Source organism: Furipterus horrens, unplaced genomic scaffold (genome assembly GCF_987537825.1).
Source record: "Furipterus horrens unplaced genomic scaffold, mFurHor1.1.pri manual_scaffold_5, whole genome shotgun sequence".
Lineage (NCBI taxonomy): Eukaryota > Metazoa > Chordata > Mammalia > Chiroptera > Furipteridae > Furipterus > Furipterus horrens.
Genome location: NW_028327175.1, coordinates 75,317,515 through 75,335,092, shown reverse-complemented (window position 1 = coordinate 75,335,092; position 17,578 = coordinate 75,317,515). Strand labels below are relative to the sequence as shown.

The 17,578-nt window shown below is 33.0% G+C and overlaps 1 protein-coding gene across 2 annotated transcripts in view; it reads left to right on the top strand.

Annotated features, from left to right (window-relative positions):
* PJA2 (praja ring finger ubiquitin ligase 2) overlaps window positions 1-17,578 on the top strand; it is an 84,793-nt gene that overhangs the window by 12,888 nt on the left and 54,327 nt on the right. For both annotated transcript variants that reach the window (XM_090276549.1, XM_090276550.1), the window contains exons 2-4: window positions 12,862-12,979; window positions 14,240-14,440; window positions 15,823-16,876. In XM_090276549.1, the coding sequence (XP_090132675.1) occupies window positions 12,949-12,979; window positions 14,240-14,440; window positions 15,823-16,876 (1,286 nt within the window). In that variant the 5' untranslated portion in view covers window positions 12,862-12,948. The remainder of the gene's footprint in view (window positions 1-12,861; window positions 12,980-14,239; window positions 14,441-15,822; window positions 16,877-17,578) is intronic.

Genomic DNA, 17,578 nt, shown 5'->3' with positions numbered 1-17,578 from the left:
AATTACACACATGGTAGTTCATTTGATGACACTTTCAACAATTCTTGAAGGCTCTAATCTGTTAGCCTCCCACCCTCCCATTTATTTATTCTTAACTTTTTTTAAAAAAATTGATTCTAGAGAGAGTTGGAGGGAGGGAGAAAGAGAGGGAGAGAAACTTCAATGTGAGAAAGGAACGCTAATCAGTTGCTTCTTGCAAGTACCCCAACTGGGGACCAAACGCACTCCCCAGGCATGTGCCCTGACCTGGAATACCACCTGTGACCTTTTGATTTGTGAGATGATGACCAACCAACTGAGTCACACTGGCCAGGCCCACACATACCTATTTTAAAATTACCTTTTATCTCAGTGTGAGTAATTTCTCATGACGTATCATGAAGCTCATTTATACTTCCCTTGTCTAGTCTTTTTATATGCCCATAAAATACATTCTTCATCTCTGTTAGTGTGTCTTTTATTTCTTGCAGTTTTACATTATTTTCATTCTTGAAATATTTGGTCTGTTTCCTAACCCTACCCCAGGAGTAAAGGCCTTTTTTTCTTTTACCCATCCCCTAGCCACAATAGAGGACAGTGACTGTTGCCCTCTTCCCAGTGGTTTAGGGTATTTTTTTTTTTTTTTTTTTCTGTAGGGGTTAGGATTTAGGTAGGGTTTCATTCCTTTCCCACCTTGGCAGTCACTCCCATCACTGAAGAGTGGCCTCTTGAGTGTCCTGGCCTGTTTCCAATCTTTTCAGCACCCAGTAGAGATCTGTGGATAAGAGCCTGTGAGTGACTACCAACTTCCTATGTTTCTACAGTCCTTAGAGATTCTATACTCTTCATCTACCCACACTTTAGCTACAATACAGTATAATTGCCTGACAGATGGAGAGGGAAATAAGTTATCCAGAGCTTCTAGAAAATCACATACAGCATTCAGGAAGGATGTATTTCGTAATTTCTAGGAACTATTAAAAGAATGGCACTAAAAGGTATATATCAAATAAGCTAGTAGATGAAATAAAATTGAATAGTACCAAAGCAGTCAAGAAAGGAGAAATAAAGAAACAAAGAACAGATAAGAAAAGTGAAAATAACAGCAATATGATACTTAAACTTATCTATATTGGTAATGTTAAGTTTAAATGGTTCAAGAGCTGCAGTGAAAATACAAATATTGTTAGACTTCATAAATAAGATCCAACTACAGCCTATTTATAGAATAAATATAAAGCTCAGATAGAATGAAAATAAAAAAATGGAATAAGAATTGTCTGCAAACACTTAGCTGATGTGGCTATATTAACTGTGCAAAACAGACAAGGCAAAAGAAGTATTAATATTATAACTGATAGAGAAAAATATAAGTGGGTCAGTACATCAAACAGACTTAAAAACATTAAGCATATATTCATCTAGTAACATAGCTTCTGAATATAGAAGTTAATGTAACAGGAAATATAGATATGCATTTAAGGTAAAGATTTTAAATAACATTTAAAGTAACCGTTAGAAGAATTATATTAAATTTTAAGTAAAGAAAAATTTTAATAACATAATTCATCGATTTGACATAATTTACATTTACAAAACATTGTATTTAACAGGTGAATACTACATTTTTTAAGTGCAGGTGAAACTTGCCAAAATATTCTGGTACTTAAAAAAGTATCATATTTCAAAGGATTGAAATTATACAGTGCATTTTTAAAAATAAATTACATAGTAACAGACAAATAACTAATATTAGATATTAAGCATAACATATCTAAATTGTCCATGAATCAAAAACAAAGTCATAACGAAAATTAGAAAACATTTTTCTTGAAAAACAATAAAATACTACTATAGAACCTGTGGATGCAATTGAAACAGTACTTTGAGAGAACTTTATAATTTTCTATGCATGTGTTAGTAAACACAAAAGGTTGAAAGTCAGTACTATAAACTCACAACTGAAAGGTGAAACAAATCAAGCTCAAAGAGGTATTGGGTTGGCCAAAAAGTATGTTACTTTTTTTTTTTCCATAAAAGACATATTTTTCATTTTCACCAGTAACTTATTGATTTGGATATTATGAGTATGTTGGCTATCTCCCACTATTGGCTTCTTTGGGTAGAGGCAAGAGGTGCTGCTAAAACAACTTTCAATGAATAAGTTATCCCCACAGCAAAGAAATATTTGGCCAAAATGTCAGTAGTACCAAGAAACTCCACAAACCACTTTTGACTTGTTCAATTAGCAACAGCACCTTCCTCATAATATGTCAAAAATGTTGCATATTTTCTTCCATCTTCAATATTAAAATAGCTGCACAAAAATAAACCAATTTTGATAAGGTGATATTTTATTAATGCAGACTGATACCACAACTGTCACGATACAGTAACAACATTGTTTCAAATGAAGTTCAAGACAACTTAGCACCACTAGAGCCATCTTATGGGGAAAACTTAATGTACTTTTTGGCCAACCCTATAGAAATAAATAGTAAATGTAAAAGTAGAAATCAATGAAATAGAAAACTTTTACAGTAAGTTTGTTGAGAGGACTTTTTAAAAATAGTAAATGTAATGAACTGATCAACAAGAAAAAATGGGAGGAAACACAAATTACCAATACCAGGAATGAAAAGGGTGGAGGCATCACTATAGATTCTATAGATATTAAATTGTTAATAAAGGGAAATTATTAACAACTTTATATTAATACATTTGTTAACTTGAATGAAAGGTCATAGTTATTGAACAATAGTTTATCAAAACAGGTGAAGAAATGGAAAATCCGAGTTGTTTGATGTCTAGTAAACAATTTGAATTTATCAAAAACCTTTTACAAAGTAAGTCTAAGCCTGGATGGTTTCATTGGTGAATCTTCTATTGGTAAATCTTTCAAATATTTAAGGTATGATGTCAGTTTTATGCAGACTCTTGTGAGAATTTTAAAAACAAGCAAGATAACAAAACCATTTTCTGGGATGTTTTATGATTTTAGCATAATCCTGATAGGAAAACCTGACAAGATTATGACAAAGAAATTATGTTATAATATTATTCATGAACATAGATACAGAAATAATCAAGTGATATGTAAAAAGGATAATATTACAGATTTGTACGAGAAATGCAAGATTAGTTTAATGTTTTTAAAATAATGTAATCTACTTCTTTACAGAACAGTGTGGAAAAACCATAGGATCATGTCTGTAGATACAGAGAAATCATTTGACAGAATTCAGCATTTGTTGGTGTTAAAAGTTGTCATCAAATTAGGAATAAAAGGAAACATCCTTAATTTTTAAAGAGTATAAACAAAAAATTCACAGCTAACATCATACTCAGTGAAGGTTCTATCGAAATATTGGAGGAAACTAGAATTCAGGGTCCAGTCTAGTTAGAAACAACCTCAAAGACCATTTACACACTGGAATCTGATATCACAAAGGTGTGTTACTGAAATATAATTTTTCTTTTCATAATCATCCCCATTTCTATAAAAGGTGACCCCAGTGAGACAATTTTGTGTGCAAATTAAATCTAGTTTTAATAAATTTGGCTTGATTATTCATGTAAGTACAGAAAGAATCGTGACTGACCAAATAGCCTCTTTTTTGTCTGGTTTATTGGAAGTTTTCATAAAGACTCTCAGATTGGACTTTCAAAAGCTTCTTGAGGCTAGGAATCCAAGCTAAGGACTTGTTTAACTGTTTCCTGTTGCAAAGAGAACAGATTTTTAATTTTTACTAATTTATGCAACTACATATTTGTCACAAAAAGTAATATTTAATAAGAGTTTCTGAATTTGAGGGGACTCAGGGTGTAAAAGGTAAATGTTTCAACTTATGTTGCAAAGGTACATTTTATCAAATCATCTTAAGTTATAGATGGCATAAAGGAGGAGAAAAGGGGGTCCTTTAAATTTGGAAACAAAACATTAAAGAACTGGTAGTGTTTTAATGAAGACATAAAAATTATAATCATGTTTATTAGTTTTTATTCAGTGTTATGTAATTCTTGTTTTGCTTCAGTTTGGGTTAGCAGCTTTATAATTCAGTCAGTTTTCCATCAAAGTTTAAAACATTCTTACCCTCAGCTCTGGCTGGTGTGACTCAATGAATTGAGTGCCGGCCTCTGAACCGAAAGGTCGCTGGTTTGGTTCCAAGTTGTGGCACATGCCTGGGTTGTGGGCCTGGGCTCCAGTTGGGGGGGGGGGGGTGAGGTGCAACCGATTAACTTGTCTCTCACACATCGATTTTTGTCTTCCTGTTTATCTCCCTCCCTTTCTGTCTCTCTAAAATAAATAAATAAAATCTTAAAAATAAATTCTTACCCACAGTTCACTGTTATTATCTTGATGTTATCAGAAACCTGCATTTTATTAGAGTACTTGTCAGGGTCTTTTCCTTGAATTTCTTTGAAGATGGTACACTTTTCCAGGAACATGCTTGCAAAAGCAAGTAAAGCAGTAAGTCTGTAAATGAGAAAAGACTTGAAGATTGCCATGGTTAGAGATCTTGTGAGAGAATTCACACATACACACACACACACACTCTCTCTCACAAATGATTCAGTTGACTTAGTTATCCATTCAGCCAAAGTGACAATTAGATTCCAAAGGCAAATACAGAAACTTACATAGTTGTAAAAGACCCTTAGCTCTTTTAATAGAGAAGACAGTTATTTTTCGAATTAATCAAAGTATTGATGAAGACAATATGAAGCACAGAAAATATTTTCATAGGACATAATCTTTGTTTCCTAGACAGATTACATGAAAGGAAAAAAAAAAACCAACTTTGTTTTTTTATTTCTCATGAAGAGCAGGCCAATAATCCAAAAAACAAAACAACAAAAACCTATTCTTTCGCCAAAGTAAAAACCAAATTCTAATATTGCACTAGCATACTTTGGATATTAAACTGTCTTTAACTTTAAATAAATAAATTCTAGTCTTAGCATGAGTATATATAAAATTCCTTTCTCAGTTATTCATTTTCTACAAAACTGCCAAGTTTATATATCCAGCTGTTGTGCTATATGTAACACTCATTTTACTTTTCTTTACAACACAAAATAAACAACATATCATTTATATTTGTCCTTATTAAAAAAATTCTATTTTCTTCTCATATGTAATCTTTTTTTTTCACCCTTATTATTTCTGGTAGTTTTAATAACACATATTAGAATTCTTAATCCTTAAGAGTCCTTAATTCTTAGTGAAAAACAGTGGAAAATTTATAAATTTTATAATTACCGTATATTCTTCCTCATAGTAAAAAATTCAAATTGGCTCAAAGGGGCTTATTAATAGACTCAAATATCTTATTTTTGTCTCTGTAAAAAATCTAAAAACTACGACTAGATAAACTTATGTTTAGTATTTAATGTTTTACTAGGAAATGCTTTAGTTATTAAATGAATATCTATTATTTATTTAATGTAGTATAAACTTGATTTATGTTTATTTGATGTCCTTTTAGTAATTATGTGTGGATTATGTATTAAACAGCTAACCATCATCTTATTTTCCTATTGACAGATTTTGAAGATACACTTCCTTTTATTAAACCAACAAACTTAAACCTTTATTTATCAAAAATTATCTTAGATCCTGTGAACTTAAAAAACATCTGGGCTAATTGCTATAATTCTGAGAGTATAAATTTACATAAACAAATTTTAAGACAAATAGAACTTTTTACAATTTCATTTTGGCAGTACCATTTGGAGACAGAAAAAATATATCTATAACACATAGATCAACACACTTAAGCATATAAAAAGACACAGATCTTACAGCTTTTGTTTTAAAATGTTTAGTCATGTCTTATGTATAAAACTCAAAATAACTGTATATATATTGTGTTTCTGGTGAACTTAGTTAAGGTTACTTACTCAAATGGCCAGTGTTTTACTAAAGACTTTTTATTTATATGCTGTAAGGATCCTTTTAGGGCTGTTTTTGGAATCATTTTGTCTTTTAGAGGCTTCTATTTAAAGAATGTGTTTCATTGTTTCATAATGGTTTGGAATCCTCTCATTTAAGGGTGCTCCTTAAGGTGGACTTAACCTAAGTTAAAGGTTCCCTAGAGTGGCCACTGCAATTCCAAAAGTTCACCCATTTTCCAAAAGGCAAAAGACCCTTGTCCATTGACTAGGTAGAACTCATCTTTTCCTTTAGCTTTCCGAAGATGCGTTAATTGCGAGGAGCCCTGTTTTCCAGTACAGTGATTGGTCTAAAACACAGGGAGTCGTGATTTATGCCCTTTTGAACAGAATAGGGTGACTTACCAACAAGCTTCCACAAACTACAGTTATGCACAGTAGAATCAGAGAGCTCAAAATGCAGAGTGGAGCTTGGATCCAACAGAACTTAGCCTCAGCCTCAATATCCAGGTTTGGCAAGAAAGCAGTGAGCTCACGGGGTCTGAGGGTACCATCACTTGTTTGTTCATACATCTTGGAGTAACTGAGAGTCTTTGAATTCCACTTCTTATGCGATGAAATGTCAAAAGTTCTGAAATAACAGAAGTAAAACCAATGAATCTGTGAAGTAGTAGTAATTAGTAAAAGTTTATTGTGTATACACCAAAAACAAATTTGTAAACCAGGAGCACTCAAAGCAAACATGGAATGAGGTTCAGTGGTATCTTGTTATAAAGCACCTTACACAGTGAGAAAGTTTTTGGTTACATACAGATGCTCCTATTGTACATTGATAATGAATTTAATACATAACCTGCTGAACATTATTGCTTAGCCTAGCCTATCATAAACGCGCTTAGAACACTTACATTAGCCTACAGTTGGACAAAATCTTCTAACACAAAACCTATTTTATAATTAAATCTTGACTCTCTCATGTCATTTATTGAATGCAATAACCCCTCCCCCCCAAAAAAGAAAAGCAATAGAATACACTGTAAACTACTGGTTGTTCACTCTCTTGATTGTATGCCTGCCTGGGAGCTACAGCTCACCACCACTGCCCAGCATCGCAAGAGAGTATTATACTGCTAGCCTGGAAAAAGATAAAAATTCAAAGTGAAGTCTCTAGTAAATGCATATTGCTTTTACTCATCATAAAGTCAATAAAATCGTAAGCCAAACTTTTATTTCAGGGCCTATCATAAACAATAAATGACACAGATCAATTTAGCCTAGTAGAGTAAGCTAAATTAAACTTTGTTCATATGACTAAACTGGTTTTGTCTGTTCAGGGAATTTTCAAGTCTGGTCTCTGTTTTTTATTTTAACACAACCAAAAGAGTAGGAAACCACAATTATTAAAGTACTACATTTAGAATAGCATCAAAATATGTAAGATACCTAAAAATAAGTCTAATAAACTTGGGCAAAACTTTTACACTGAAAATTACAAAACAGTGCTAAGAGACATTTTAAAATGCTCAAATAAATGGAGAAATATTCCATCTTTATGTAGTAGGAAACTTCGTATTATTAAAATAATCAGATTCCTCCAAGTTAAGCTATAGCATCAGTGAAAATCCCAGAAATTTTTATCTTGGTCAAATGAATTCCAAAACGGATATCAAAATGTAAAAGTTCCAGATGTCAAGACTTGTTATTAAGTTATAGTAATTAAGAGTTTGTATTAGAATAGTTTTCAACCAGTGTGCCACAAGAATTTTTAAAACATGCAATACCTGACCATTTGGTTAGGAGCACTGACCTGTTTCCCTTAGATTGTTAACAACAACCAACACAACAATAGCCTTCCAGTGTGAATGAATCAAAATTATACCTAAATTTTTTTTCAGATCGGCAAATATACTTTTGAGTGTGCTGCAGAATTATAGTAATTAGTTTATTTGTGGCATGAGAATAAAAATCTTGAAAATCACTATTATAACAAGGTAGACAAAAAGACAAAGGAAGAATAGTCTTTAGAATCTGTAGACCTTCACATTTGTGGTTTTTTGATTTATACAAAAGTTCCACTGAAATTAAGAGCATTTTTTTTAATAAACTGTGTTAGGTAAACTGGGTATCTGTATGGAAAAAAAAAAAAAAAAACCCTGACTTTTACCTGATACTATATTTAAAAGTTTATTTGAACTGGATCATATATATAGATGAAAAAGCTATACTTATCAACCTTCTAGAAGAATATCTTCCATCACCTTGGGGTAGGCAAAAATTTCTTAGAACTTAAAATTGATAAGTTGGAATACATAATATTAAAAATTTCTGTCCATCAAGACATCATTAAAAAAGACAAAAGGCAAGCCACATACCATCAGAATATATTTATCATAATATGGTAAAGGACTTGTATCCAGAAAATATGTCTTACAAATCAAAACGGGAAAGGCACAAACAGCCTACTTTTTAAAATATGCAAAAAAGTGAGCAGGTTCTTCACAAAGGTATCTAAAAGGCCAGTATGCATGGGTAAAGGTGCTCTACATTATTACTTACCAAGGAAGAGTCACAATGCAGAACCATCACACACCTACCAGAATGGCCACATGGAAACTGACACTACAACTGTTGCCAAGGATGTAAAACAGCTGATGCTCTTCTATATTGCTGGTGGAAATGTAAATTGTTTCAGCCACCTCGGGAAACCAGCACTACCTGTTACAACTAACCCACGCTCTATACTGTGATTCCAGGTCATATGTACCTAATAAAGGTAAAAAAAAAAAGGTGCAAGGATGTTTATAACAACGTGAATGAATCTCAGAAGTATTTTGTTGAGCAAAAGTCTTGAAGAGACAAGACACAAAATAATTTATACTATATGATTACACTTGTATCAAGTTTAAAACAGAAAAACCTAATTTGGGGTAATAGAAGTCAGGAAAGGGGTTGCCTCTGGGTTGGGAGGAGTTAATGACTTAGAAAGGATGAGTGAAAACCTGAAGAGATGGTAGTGTTTAATATCTTGAACTGCGGGGTAGTTATTCAGATATTTACATGTGTAAAAATTCATTGAAGTTATTATTGTAAACAATTCTTCAACAACTGATTGCAAAGAAAAGGAAATATGTAAAAGATTTGCCATGCAAGTTTCCACATTTCCAGAGTTCAAGAAACCCCATGTACACATCGTCTTGTTTCAGCATTTTGCCATGCTTTTTTCGTCTCCCCAACCCCAGAATTACGTTCTTTTTTTTTTGTCATTAGCTCACATTTAAGTGTCTAATTACCAGATGTATTAATTTATTTTGAGCATATTTTGTGACTTTATCATCAAATGTAATTTGCAACATTTTGATATGCATAACACTGAATTTTCTATTTTCCTGTACCCTTGTTTTTGCTTTCCCTGGCTTTGATGTTGAAATAAATCTCTGCTACCTCTTTATTCTGAACTGATTTGACCTGTACATCTCAAAGGAGGGGGGGGGGTTTGAAGAGGGTGCTTCTTTTTTGTACCACATCTGAATATTTCTGTCTACATGAAAGATAAATTTGAACAAATTCTTCATCTTTTTTAATGGGTTAATATTTTTTTTTCTTTCATCTTAGTTTGTCTTTGATTCTCCTTTAATTTTTTTCTTCCTTAGCCAATTTTAAAACCATAGAAAATTTTTATTAATCTAGAGCGTTGAGTATATGAGGTCTGTCCAGAAGGTACCCAGCCATGTAATATGAAAAATAGAGACATTTATTGAAGAAGATACAAGAAACATTGTACATAGGACAATGACACCTCAGCCCTATTCAAATTAGACATCTTGGGACCTCACACAGGTCTCCCAATCACCATTAGCTGCCTCGTATTTTCCTGAATCTTGCTGTCAGTCTGAAATCTCTTCCATTTCAAAGGTGATTTTAGTTGTGGAAGAAGCCAAAAGTCACAAGTGCCAAATCTGGGCTGTAGTGGGGCTGTGTCACCTGGGTGATTTGAGGTTTCTCTGAAGAACTGCATGAGATGTGATGCATGAGAGGGTGCATTGTCATGAAGAAGCTGCCAGTCACCAGTTACCCATGGCTGAGGCTTTTTGAATTATGCGAATAGTTTCTGTGGAAGAATGTTTAAATTTTAATGCAAATTTGATACACATTTGTTGCTCTACTTGCTCAGTCATTTTTTAATGCAATAGCCACACAGTACACATGCTCACTCAATGGCATCTGCTGTTCCCACTGACTAGTACTGTGAAGTTGTCATTGTTCACACATGTTCATTCCAGTCCACTCTCCTTGGCTGCCAGGTTACATCAATGTCATGCAAACCGTTCTCATCATATTAACAATGGCTTGACACTTTCAACAGAGACCTCTGTGTGTGTGTGTGTGTAATAGAATGTTCTACAACAAGTATGGACCTTGAGGGCATTATGCTAAATGAAGTAAGTTAGACAAAGATAAAATCTCATCTGATCTCACTTAATATGTGGAATCAAAACAAACCAAGCTGATAAAACAGACTGGTGGTTGCTAGAGGTGGGAGGGTTGGGTGGGATAAAATGGGCAAAGGGGTTCACAATGTACTAACTTTCAGTTATAAAATAAATGTCATGGGGATATAATGTACAGCATGGTGACTTAATAATATTTTATGGACTATTTGAAAGTTGCTGAGAGAATGATAGGTCTTAAAAGTTCTTACAAATTGTAACTGGACAGTAATTCTTGTGATTGTTTTGCCATATATACAAATATTGAATATTATGTTGTATACCCGAAACGAATGTAATATTATATGACAATTATACTCCATTTTTTTTAAAGTTATTTCTGGTTCTCAGCAGATGGGTTACAGGAATATAGGAACATTCTTTCAGTTGAAACTTCTGGAATTTCAAGTGATTTCTCTCTCCCTCTATGCAAAGCTTCATTAGAATCAGTTAGATTTAAATTCTAAAAGTAAGTTTTCCTGATTCAGTAACTATTTCATGAGTTTCTACTAGGTGATAGGTGGAGTTCAGGTGCTAAGCAGCATTTCTGATGTTTCCAACAAGCAAAAGACCAGTATAATTCCTTTTAATAATGTCAACCCCAACATGGTACTTTTCATGCTAAGAAAAAGTAGAGTTTTTAAAGGGAGAAAATAAACTTTCATGAGGTGGTATTAGAAAATCTTTGTTCTGTTAATAAGTGGAACTATAAGGAATCTAGTATATGTAAGTACATGTAATTTTAATTATTTATATTATCTGTTGCAGGAGAATTTGTTAAGCTGCAATAGTCTTAACAGCTCAGAACATTTATCATCTCATGGTTTGAGTGGGTCAGAAATTCAAGAGCAATCTGGCTGGGTGATTTTGGCTCGAGATCTTTCATAAGGTTACACTCAGATTTAGGCCAAGAGTACAGTCATCTGATGACTTGATTCCCTTCCTCTCTCTCAAATCAATAAACATATCCTCTGGTAAAGATTATTTAAAAAACAATATTAATTAGAGCTTGTATTTTGCCCTTGTAAAATTTTTAAATATGTTTTTACCCTTCAGCTATTGTTAACAGTCTGACTCAATTCAGATAGAGGATCACAACCTGTTCCTAAATTTATAATTTACATGGGGAAAATGTGTTTGTATATTCTTACGTATGTTAATAGCGATCCATGGCTAGTCATAACATACAGTTAAATTCATTTGCAGAACTATTATCTAATAAATTTGAGTTGGTGATAGGCAATTAGCTATAGCTCAAATGTTTAAGTAAATCATATGTTTAAATTAAAAATTAAGTCCTGCCCTGACTGGTGTGGCTTGGTTGGTTGGGCGTTTTCCTATGACGTGAAAGGTTGCCAGTTTGATTCCTGATCAGGACACTTAGCTGGGCTGTGGGTTCAGTCCCTGGTTTGGATGCTTACGAGAGGCAATCAATTGATGATTCTCTCTCACATTGATGTTTCTCTCCCTCTTTTTCTTCCTCCATTTCCCTCTCTTCTAAAAATAAATAAATAAAATCTTTAATAAAAATAAATACAAAATAAAAATCAAGTCCTTATCAAAGTTTGAGAAAAGCACAGATAGCAGGTTTTGAAATAGTAAATAATTGGACTAATTTCAAAACCACAGGTCTTTTTTTATTTGTTACATGTTAAATTTTGATTTTTCTAATTTAGAATATAGATTCTTATTTAGGATGAAAATATCTGAATGATCAGTTGACTAATGTAAAGCATAAGTATATCATTTACATTAATTGTTTAATTATTTTTTATTGTACACATTAATTTTTAATTGTCATAGACATTATTACATCTCATTCATTATACATTATATACTTTATATATTAATCATCATAAGCCTAAGTTTGTTTTCTTAGGGTTAACTTTTTTTTAATTATCTTTTCTTTTTATAATTTATTTGTTTGTTTCTTTTATTTTATTTTATTAGAGGAGAAAGGAGAAAGAGAGGGAGAGAAGCATCACTGTGTGGTTGCCTCTCATCGTGCCCCCAACTGGAGACCTGACCTGCAACCTAGTAATGTGCCCTGACTGGGAATTGGACCAGCGACACTTGGCTCGCAGGCCGATGCTCAATCCACTGAGCTACAGCAGCCAGGAGGGTTAACTTTTTTAACAAGCCAGGGCTAAGGGAACAATACAGAGCTTGATGAAGAAGCAAAGATAACACAGTATAGTAGATTCTCAGATAATTTGACCCTGGTCAGCACTTTTCCAAATATATTTGCTTATTTACTTATAAATTATATCTGTATCATTATCATTGTTAATCTTAAGGATGACATATACTTACAGCAAGATTTTTCAGGAGGAGATATAAAACTTTTCAGATGGCTATCTTTTTTATTAACTTATCTGATCAGTTTTTTGTTGTTGGTTATAAGGCTAACAGGTTTCACTAGAAGGAGGAGATGTATTAGTTTTGCCATTTTTGTTTGTGCTTATATTAATATTTTGTTTAATACATGGCTTCTTTTTAGGCATCTTCTGCAGCTTTCTGATTTGTGAAGTATAAACTAAGTCACATCCAAAATTCCACTGAACTGGGCACACAAAAACTGCCATATATGTCACAGTATACTGAAAAAGAGCCAGCAGGTAAGCAAGGTGTCTCTGTCATTACCTGTGCATTTAGGACTTTGTGTTTTTCCCTCAAGATATTTCACTACCATATATGACATATGATTATGGTCTTTCTTAAGGCCAATCTTGATCTAAATATTAAATATTTGTAAAGCTTACCTTCTAATTTTGGTATGAAAATAAGTGCAAATAGGAATTCTTATATTTTCTTTTCACATTCCCTTGGTTTCTGTTGTGCTTTCTGCTTTGGAGACTGTTGCATTATGGGACAATTTACTTAAATACTTAATTTTAACCTTAACTTTTTGATCTTTAAAGTACAGTATCTACCTCATTAGGTTGTTAAAGGGATTAACATAATGTAACGCTTATAAGTACATGTTGTTTTCTTGCTTGGAAGCAATTGTATTTCTCATTTTAATGCAATAAAAATATGTAAGTGTTGGATTTATTGACTATTCCCTATACTGTGAGATAGTATTTTGTTTAGCTGCTACACTGTGTATGTAAAACCTAATTGAATGAATAAGTTTAATATATATAAAATACTGTCATATTCAGTAAAAGATGCCATTTATTAGTATATATTTCTTTGTCATCAGAATTTAGTGTTCAAGTCATTTAAATGTTTATGGCTTTTCTTACCATAATGTATGCCATTGGTAATTTTGAAAGCTGGGGTAGCATGTATTTGACTTGGGTCGTCATTGTTTTCTTTTAGAGAATTTTATCTGACCTTAACTTTTGGAATATATTTATTGTGGTCTAGTTGGTTCTTTATGATAGTATAGACACTATTTAAAGAAGTTACTTGTTACTGTTGGCAGGAATGTATTCACTCTTACACTCTTAATGTAATTGAAACCATCATCATATCATGTGCTAGCAATTCACTCAATGAATATCTATTGAGCACTTATGTGTAAGGTACCATACTTAGGTAATTTGAAGGATCATTCTCTAATCATTCATGAGCTTTTTTGCACTGTAGTAGTTTGGCATATGAAAATCTTTTTTGGTAGATTACATTATAAAAATATTAAATACCTTTAAGGAACCAAACTTTATAAGATATTTTTGTTGGTAAAGAGGCCACATAACTCTCATAACATAGTATTTCATGTTTATTTTCTAAATATGTTCTACAGTATTGGTAAGGTACACTTGATGTCATATGATTTGGCAAAAACTAGCATATGTGTTGAAACAATACTTCCACTAGTTACCAGAATGAAGGTCATTGCTCTGCCTCTTTTATTTTTAACTGTTTTTCAGCAATGGATCAAGAATCCAACAAGGCTGCCTGGCCCAAACCAGCAGGAGGATATCAGACAATCACAGGCAGGAGATACGGAAGAAGACATGCATATGTCAGTTTTAAACCTTGTATGACCAGGCATGAAAGGAGCTTAGGTCGAGCTGGTGATGACTATGAAGTGTTGGAACTAGATGATGTTCCAAAGGAAAATTCCTCAGGTATACAACATGGAATTACTTAAGAACTATTAATAAGCATGTATGAATTGATCTTGTAGTATTTGAAATTGTGAGTTTATGTGTGTCTGTGAATAAAATGCTATATACTTTTTACCAAGAAATTCCATTTTGAAGTTTTTATTTCACTTAAATTTTATTGAATTAATATTAATACTTAAACACAGAAGAAAATAGAATATGGCCAATCATTAAAGTATAACTACACTGGCATGTCAGTGATTACATTGTCACATTCTTTAGCCAGAGGAAATTTTCAAAAACATTGTTTAAATGTAAGCTGGGTATATTTTTCCCTGCATATTACGGTTAAATAATATCTTTTTTAAATTATCTGTCTAAATTAGCTTGGCTCATTTGATTTTTTAAAAAATTATTTTATAAAACTTAAATGTCAAATAACTCTTATTCAATTAAAATGTCTTAATTATTCAGTGGTTTGTAGCAGAATTTTGCAAATATTCATGTATTACATTATTTGGAGCTAGAATGTCTTCTTCCTCTTGTCCTGAGCAAAGTTGATAGTTCCAAATTATTTTTACTGCCATTTATATATAAGAACCTGAATTATATTTGTGATATGACCAGACTGATTTTCAGTTATTTATAATTTATAAATTTTTGTTCCAACAAATCCCCAATGTCTTCATTTTTATTTTTATATTAGTAGTGATAAAAAGATAGTCTTGGTAAAGTAATTTATAGAATAGAGAGGATTTTACTCTTGTGTCAAGATTCTGGCAAATTATGTCATTGTCTTTTCTGTTTTTCATTTATAGCTGTAACATATCTAAAGTTAACTCATTATGATAGCTGTAGTACAACAATCCACTCTAGGGATAGAAATCTATTATACCTAGAGAAATATAATCTTCTGAGTTGACATAAAACAAAATAGAGTCTCATTTGTGTTAGATCTGTAATCTGATCTTATATCTATCATAAGTACTTTTGAAGTTTTTTTTTTAATCTGCATGTAATAAAAGAAGTTAATTTTGAATTGTACACACCAACAGTTGAGAGGGCAGTGACGTCACTTATGCCTTTTATTGTTTGGTCTTTCATTAGCCTCTCCTTTTAATGTCTTTTACAGAATGTTTTAGATATTAGGATTTAGGTGAAAAACCTGCAAAAGACATCTGAGTGAGATGATGTTGAGTGTCTACACAGTGGCATAAAAGAGTTCATAGAATAGCCATTCTACCCTCTCAGTTAAGTGAGGGTACATAGGTGCACCTGTCAGGGAAATTCTTTTATATTTTCAAGTGGGTAGTAATTGGTATGATTTCTACTTAAATAGCCAGTATTAAATCAGTTATCTGAATTAATCACTCTTAATATGTTTTCTTTTGTTTTCTATGAAGGTTCCAGTCCATTGGATCAAACTCAGTCTTTACCCAATGATCCTTTATTTGAAAACAGGGAAACAGGAATTCCCATTTGTGATACAGCATTGAATCAAACTATTGAGAGCAGTCCATCCTTTGCTGCAGTACATCAGAGTGGGGGAAGCAGGGAGACCTTAGGAAGCAGTTCAAAGCTTCATAATCACTCTGAGGGAGAGTATACTCCAGGAGCTTGTAATGCCTCAAGTGTCCAAAATGGAATTGCATTGGTTCATACTGACTCTTACAATCCAGGTGGCAGACATGGAAAGGAGGATAATGACCGTCTTCAGCTTTCTGCAGAAGTTGTGAAAGGTGGTAGATACCAGGAAGCACTGTGCAAAACAATATTTGAGTTGGAAAATGGAGCAGTAGAGGCATATGCTGGTCTTTCAACACCAGTTCTTTCTTTTAACTGTGAAATACAAGATGAATTTGAAGAATTTGATTCATTGCCTTTACCAGAAAGTTCTACCGATGATACTGAGTTTGTCATTCAAAACAAACAGGAGTTTCGGAGGTCCTCTTCTGAAGAGAAAGTTATTAGAAAGCAAGAACAAAATAATACTAGCCAGGAGACACGGAGAGAAAATTCAATGGAAGATTCAGCCTGTGCTCTGGGGCATATTTGCAGTGAACAAAATACCAGGGATAGGGACAACCACCAGGGAAGTTCTCCTGAACAGGTAGTGAGACCCAAAGTTAGAAAACTGGTAAGTTCAAGCCAGGTGGACCAAGAAATAGGCTTTACTAGGCATGAAGCTAAACAAAGAAGTGTGCAGAGGTGGAGGGAGGCTTTGGAAGTTGAGGAAAATGGCTCAGATGACCTCTTAATAAAATGTGATGACTACGATGGAGAACATGACTGTATGTTCTTGGATCCACCTTACTCAAGAGTTACACAGAGAGAAACAGAAAATAACCAAATAACATCAGAAAGTGGAGCCACAGCAGGAAGGCAAGAAGTTATGGATGACGCCTTTTGGGATGGCTGTGGAGATTATTACCAACTGTATGACAAAGACGAAGATAGGTAAAGTTTCACTCAATGCTTTGCCAGATTGTGTAGTAAGCAAAATGGTTTATTTCCAGTACCGTGATGCGTGGTGGTGGGCTCTCTGACATAGTCATATTCTGACTTACCAAGTGTTCTTATTTACCAAGTGCTAACCATATGTGCAAACTAGTGGTTAGTTTTTTATGGAAACTTTTCTTTGAGGCGTTTCAGGAATTTAACAGAAATTAAAACCAGGTAATGATTATTACTACAAAAGAATAGATACTTATTAATTTAATGCTTTGTATTTCAGTTGATAAAATGCAAGATATTGTATTTTAAATATTCTGTGCTAAGCTAGTCTTGGTTTAAAAGGTAATTAAAACCACAAAAAATTTTGGTGGATAATATTGTGTGAATTTTGCCAATACTTATTAATATCACCTGTTTCTTTATTTCTGTTACTTATTTGATTTTTACTTATTTTTATTTAGCATTTAATTTTCATTAACAATTCTGTGTGGTGCACACTATTATTTTTTCCATTTGTGAATGAGGAAACTAAAGCACAAGAAGCCAACTTCCTAAGGTCACAAAGCAAGTAAGCAGTGGAGCTGGAATTTGAATATCTGCTTATTGCCTAACTCCAGACTCTGTTCGTCGTCACTAGAGTTTACTGTTTTCCTCGAGAACATGTAATTCTTCTTACAATAAGCATTCTGATTCCTCTTACAAATG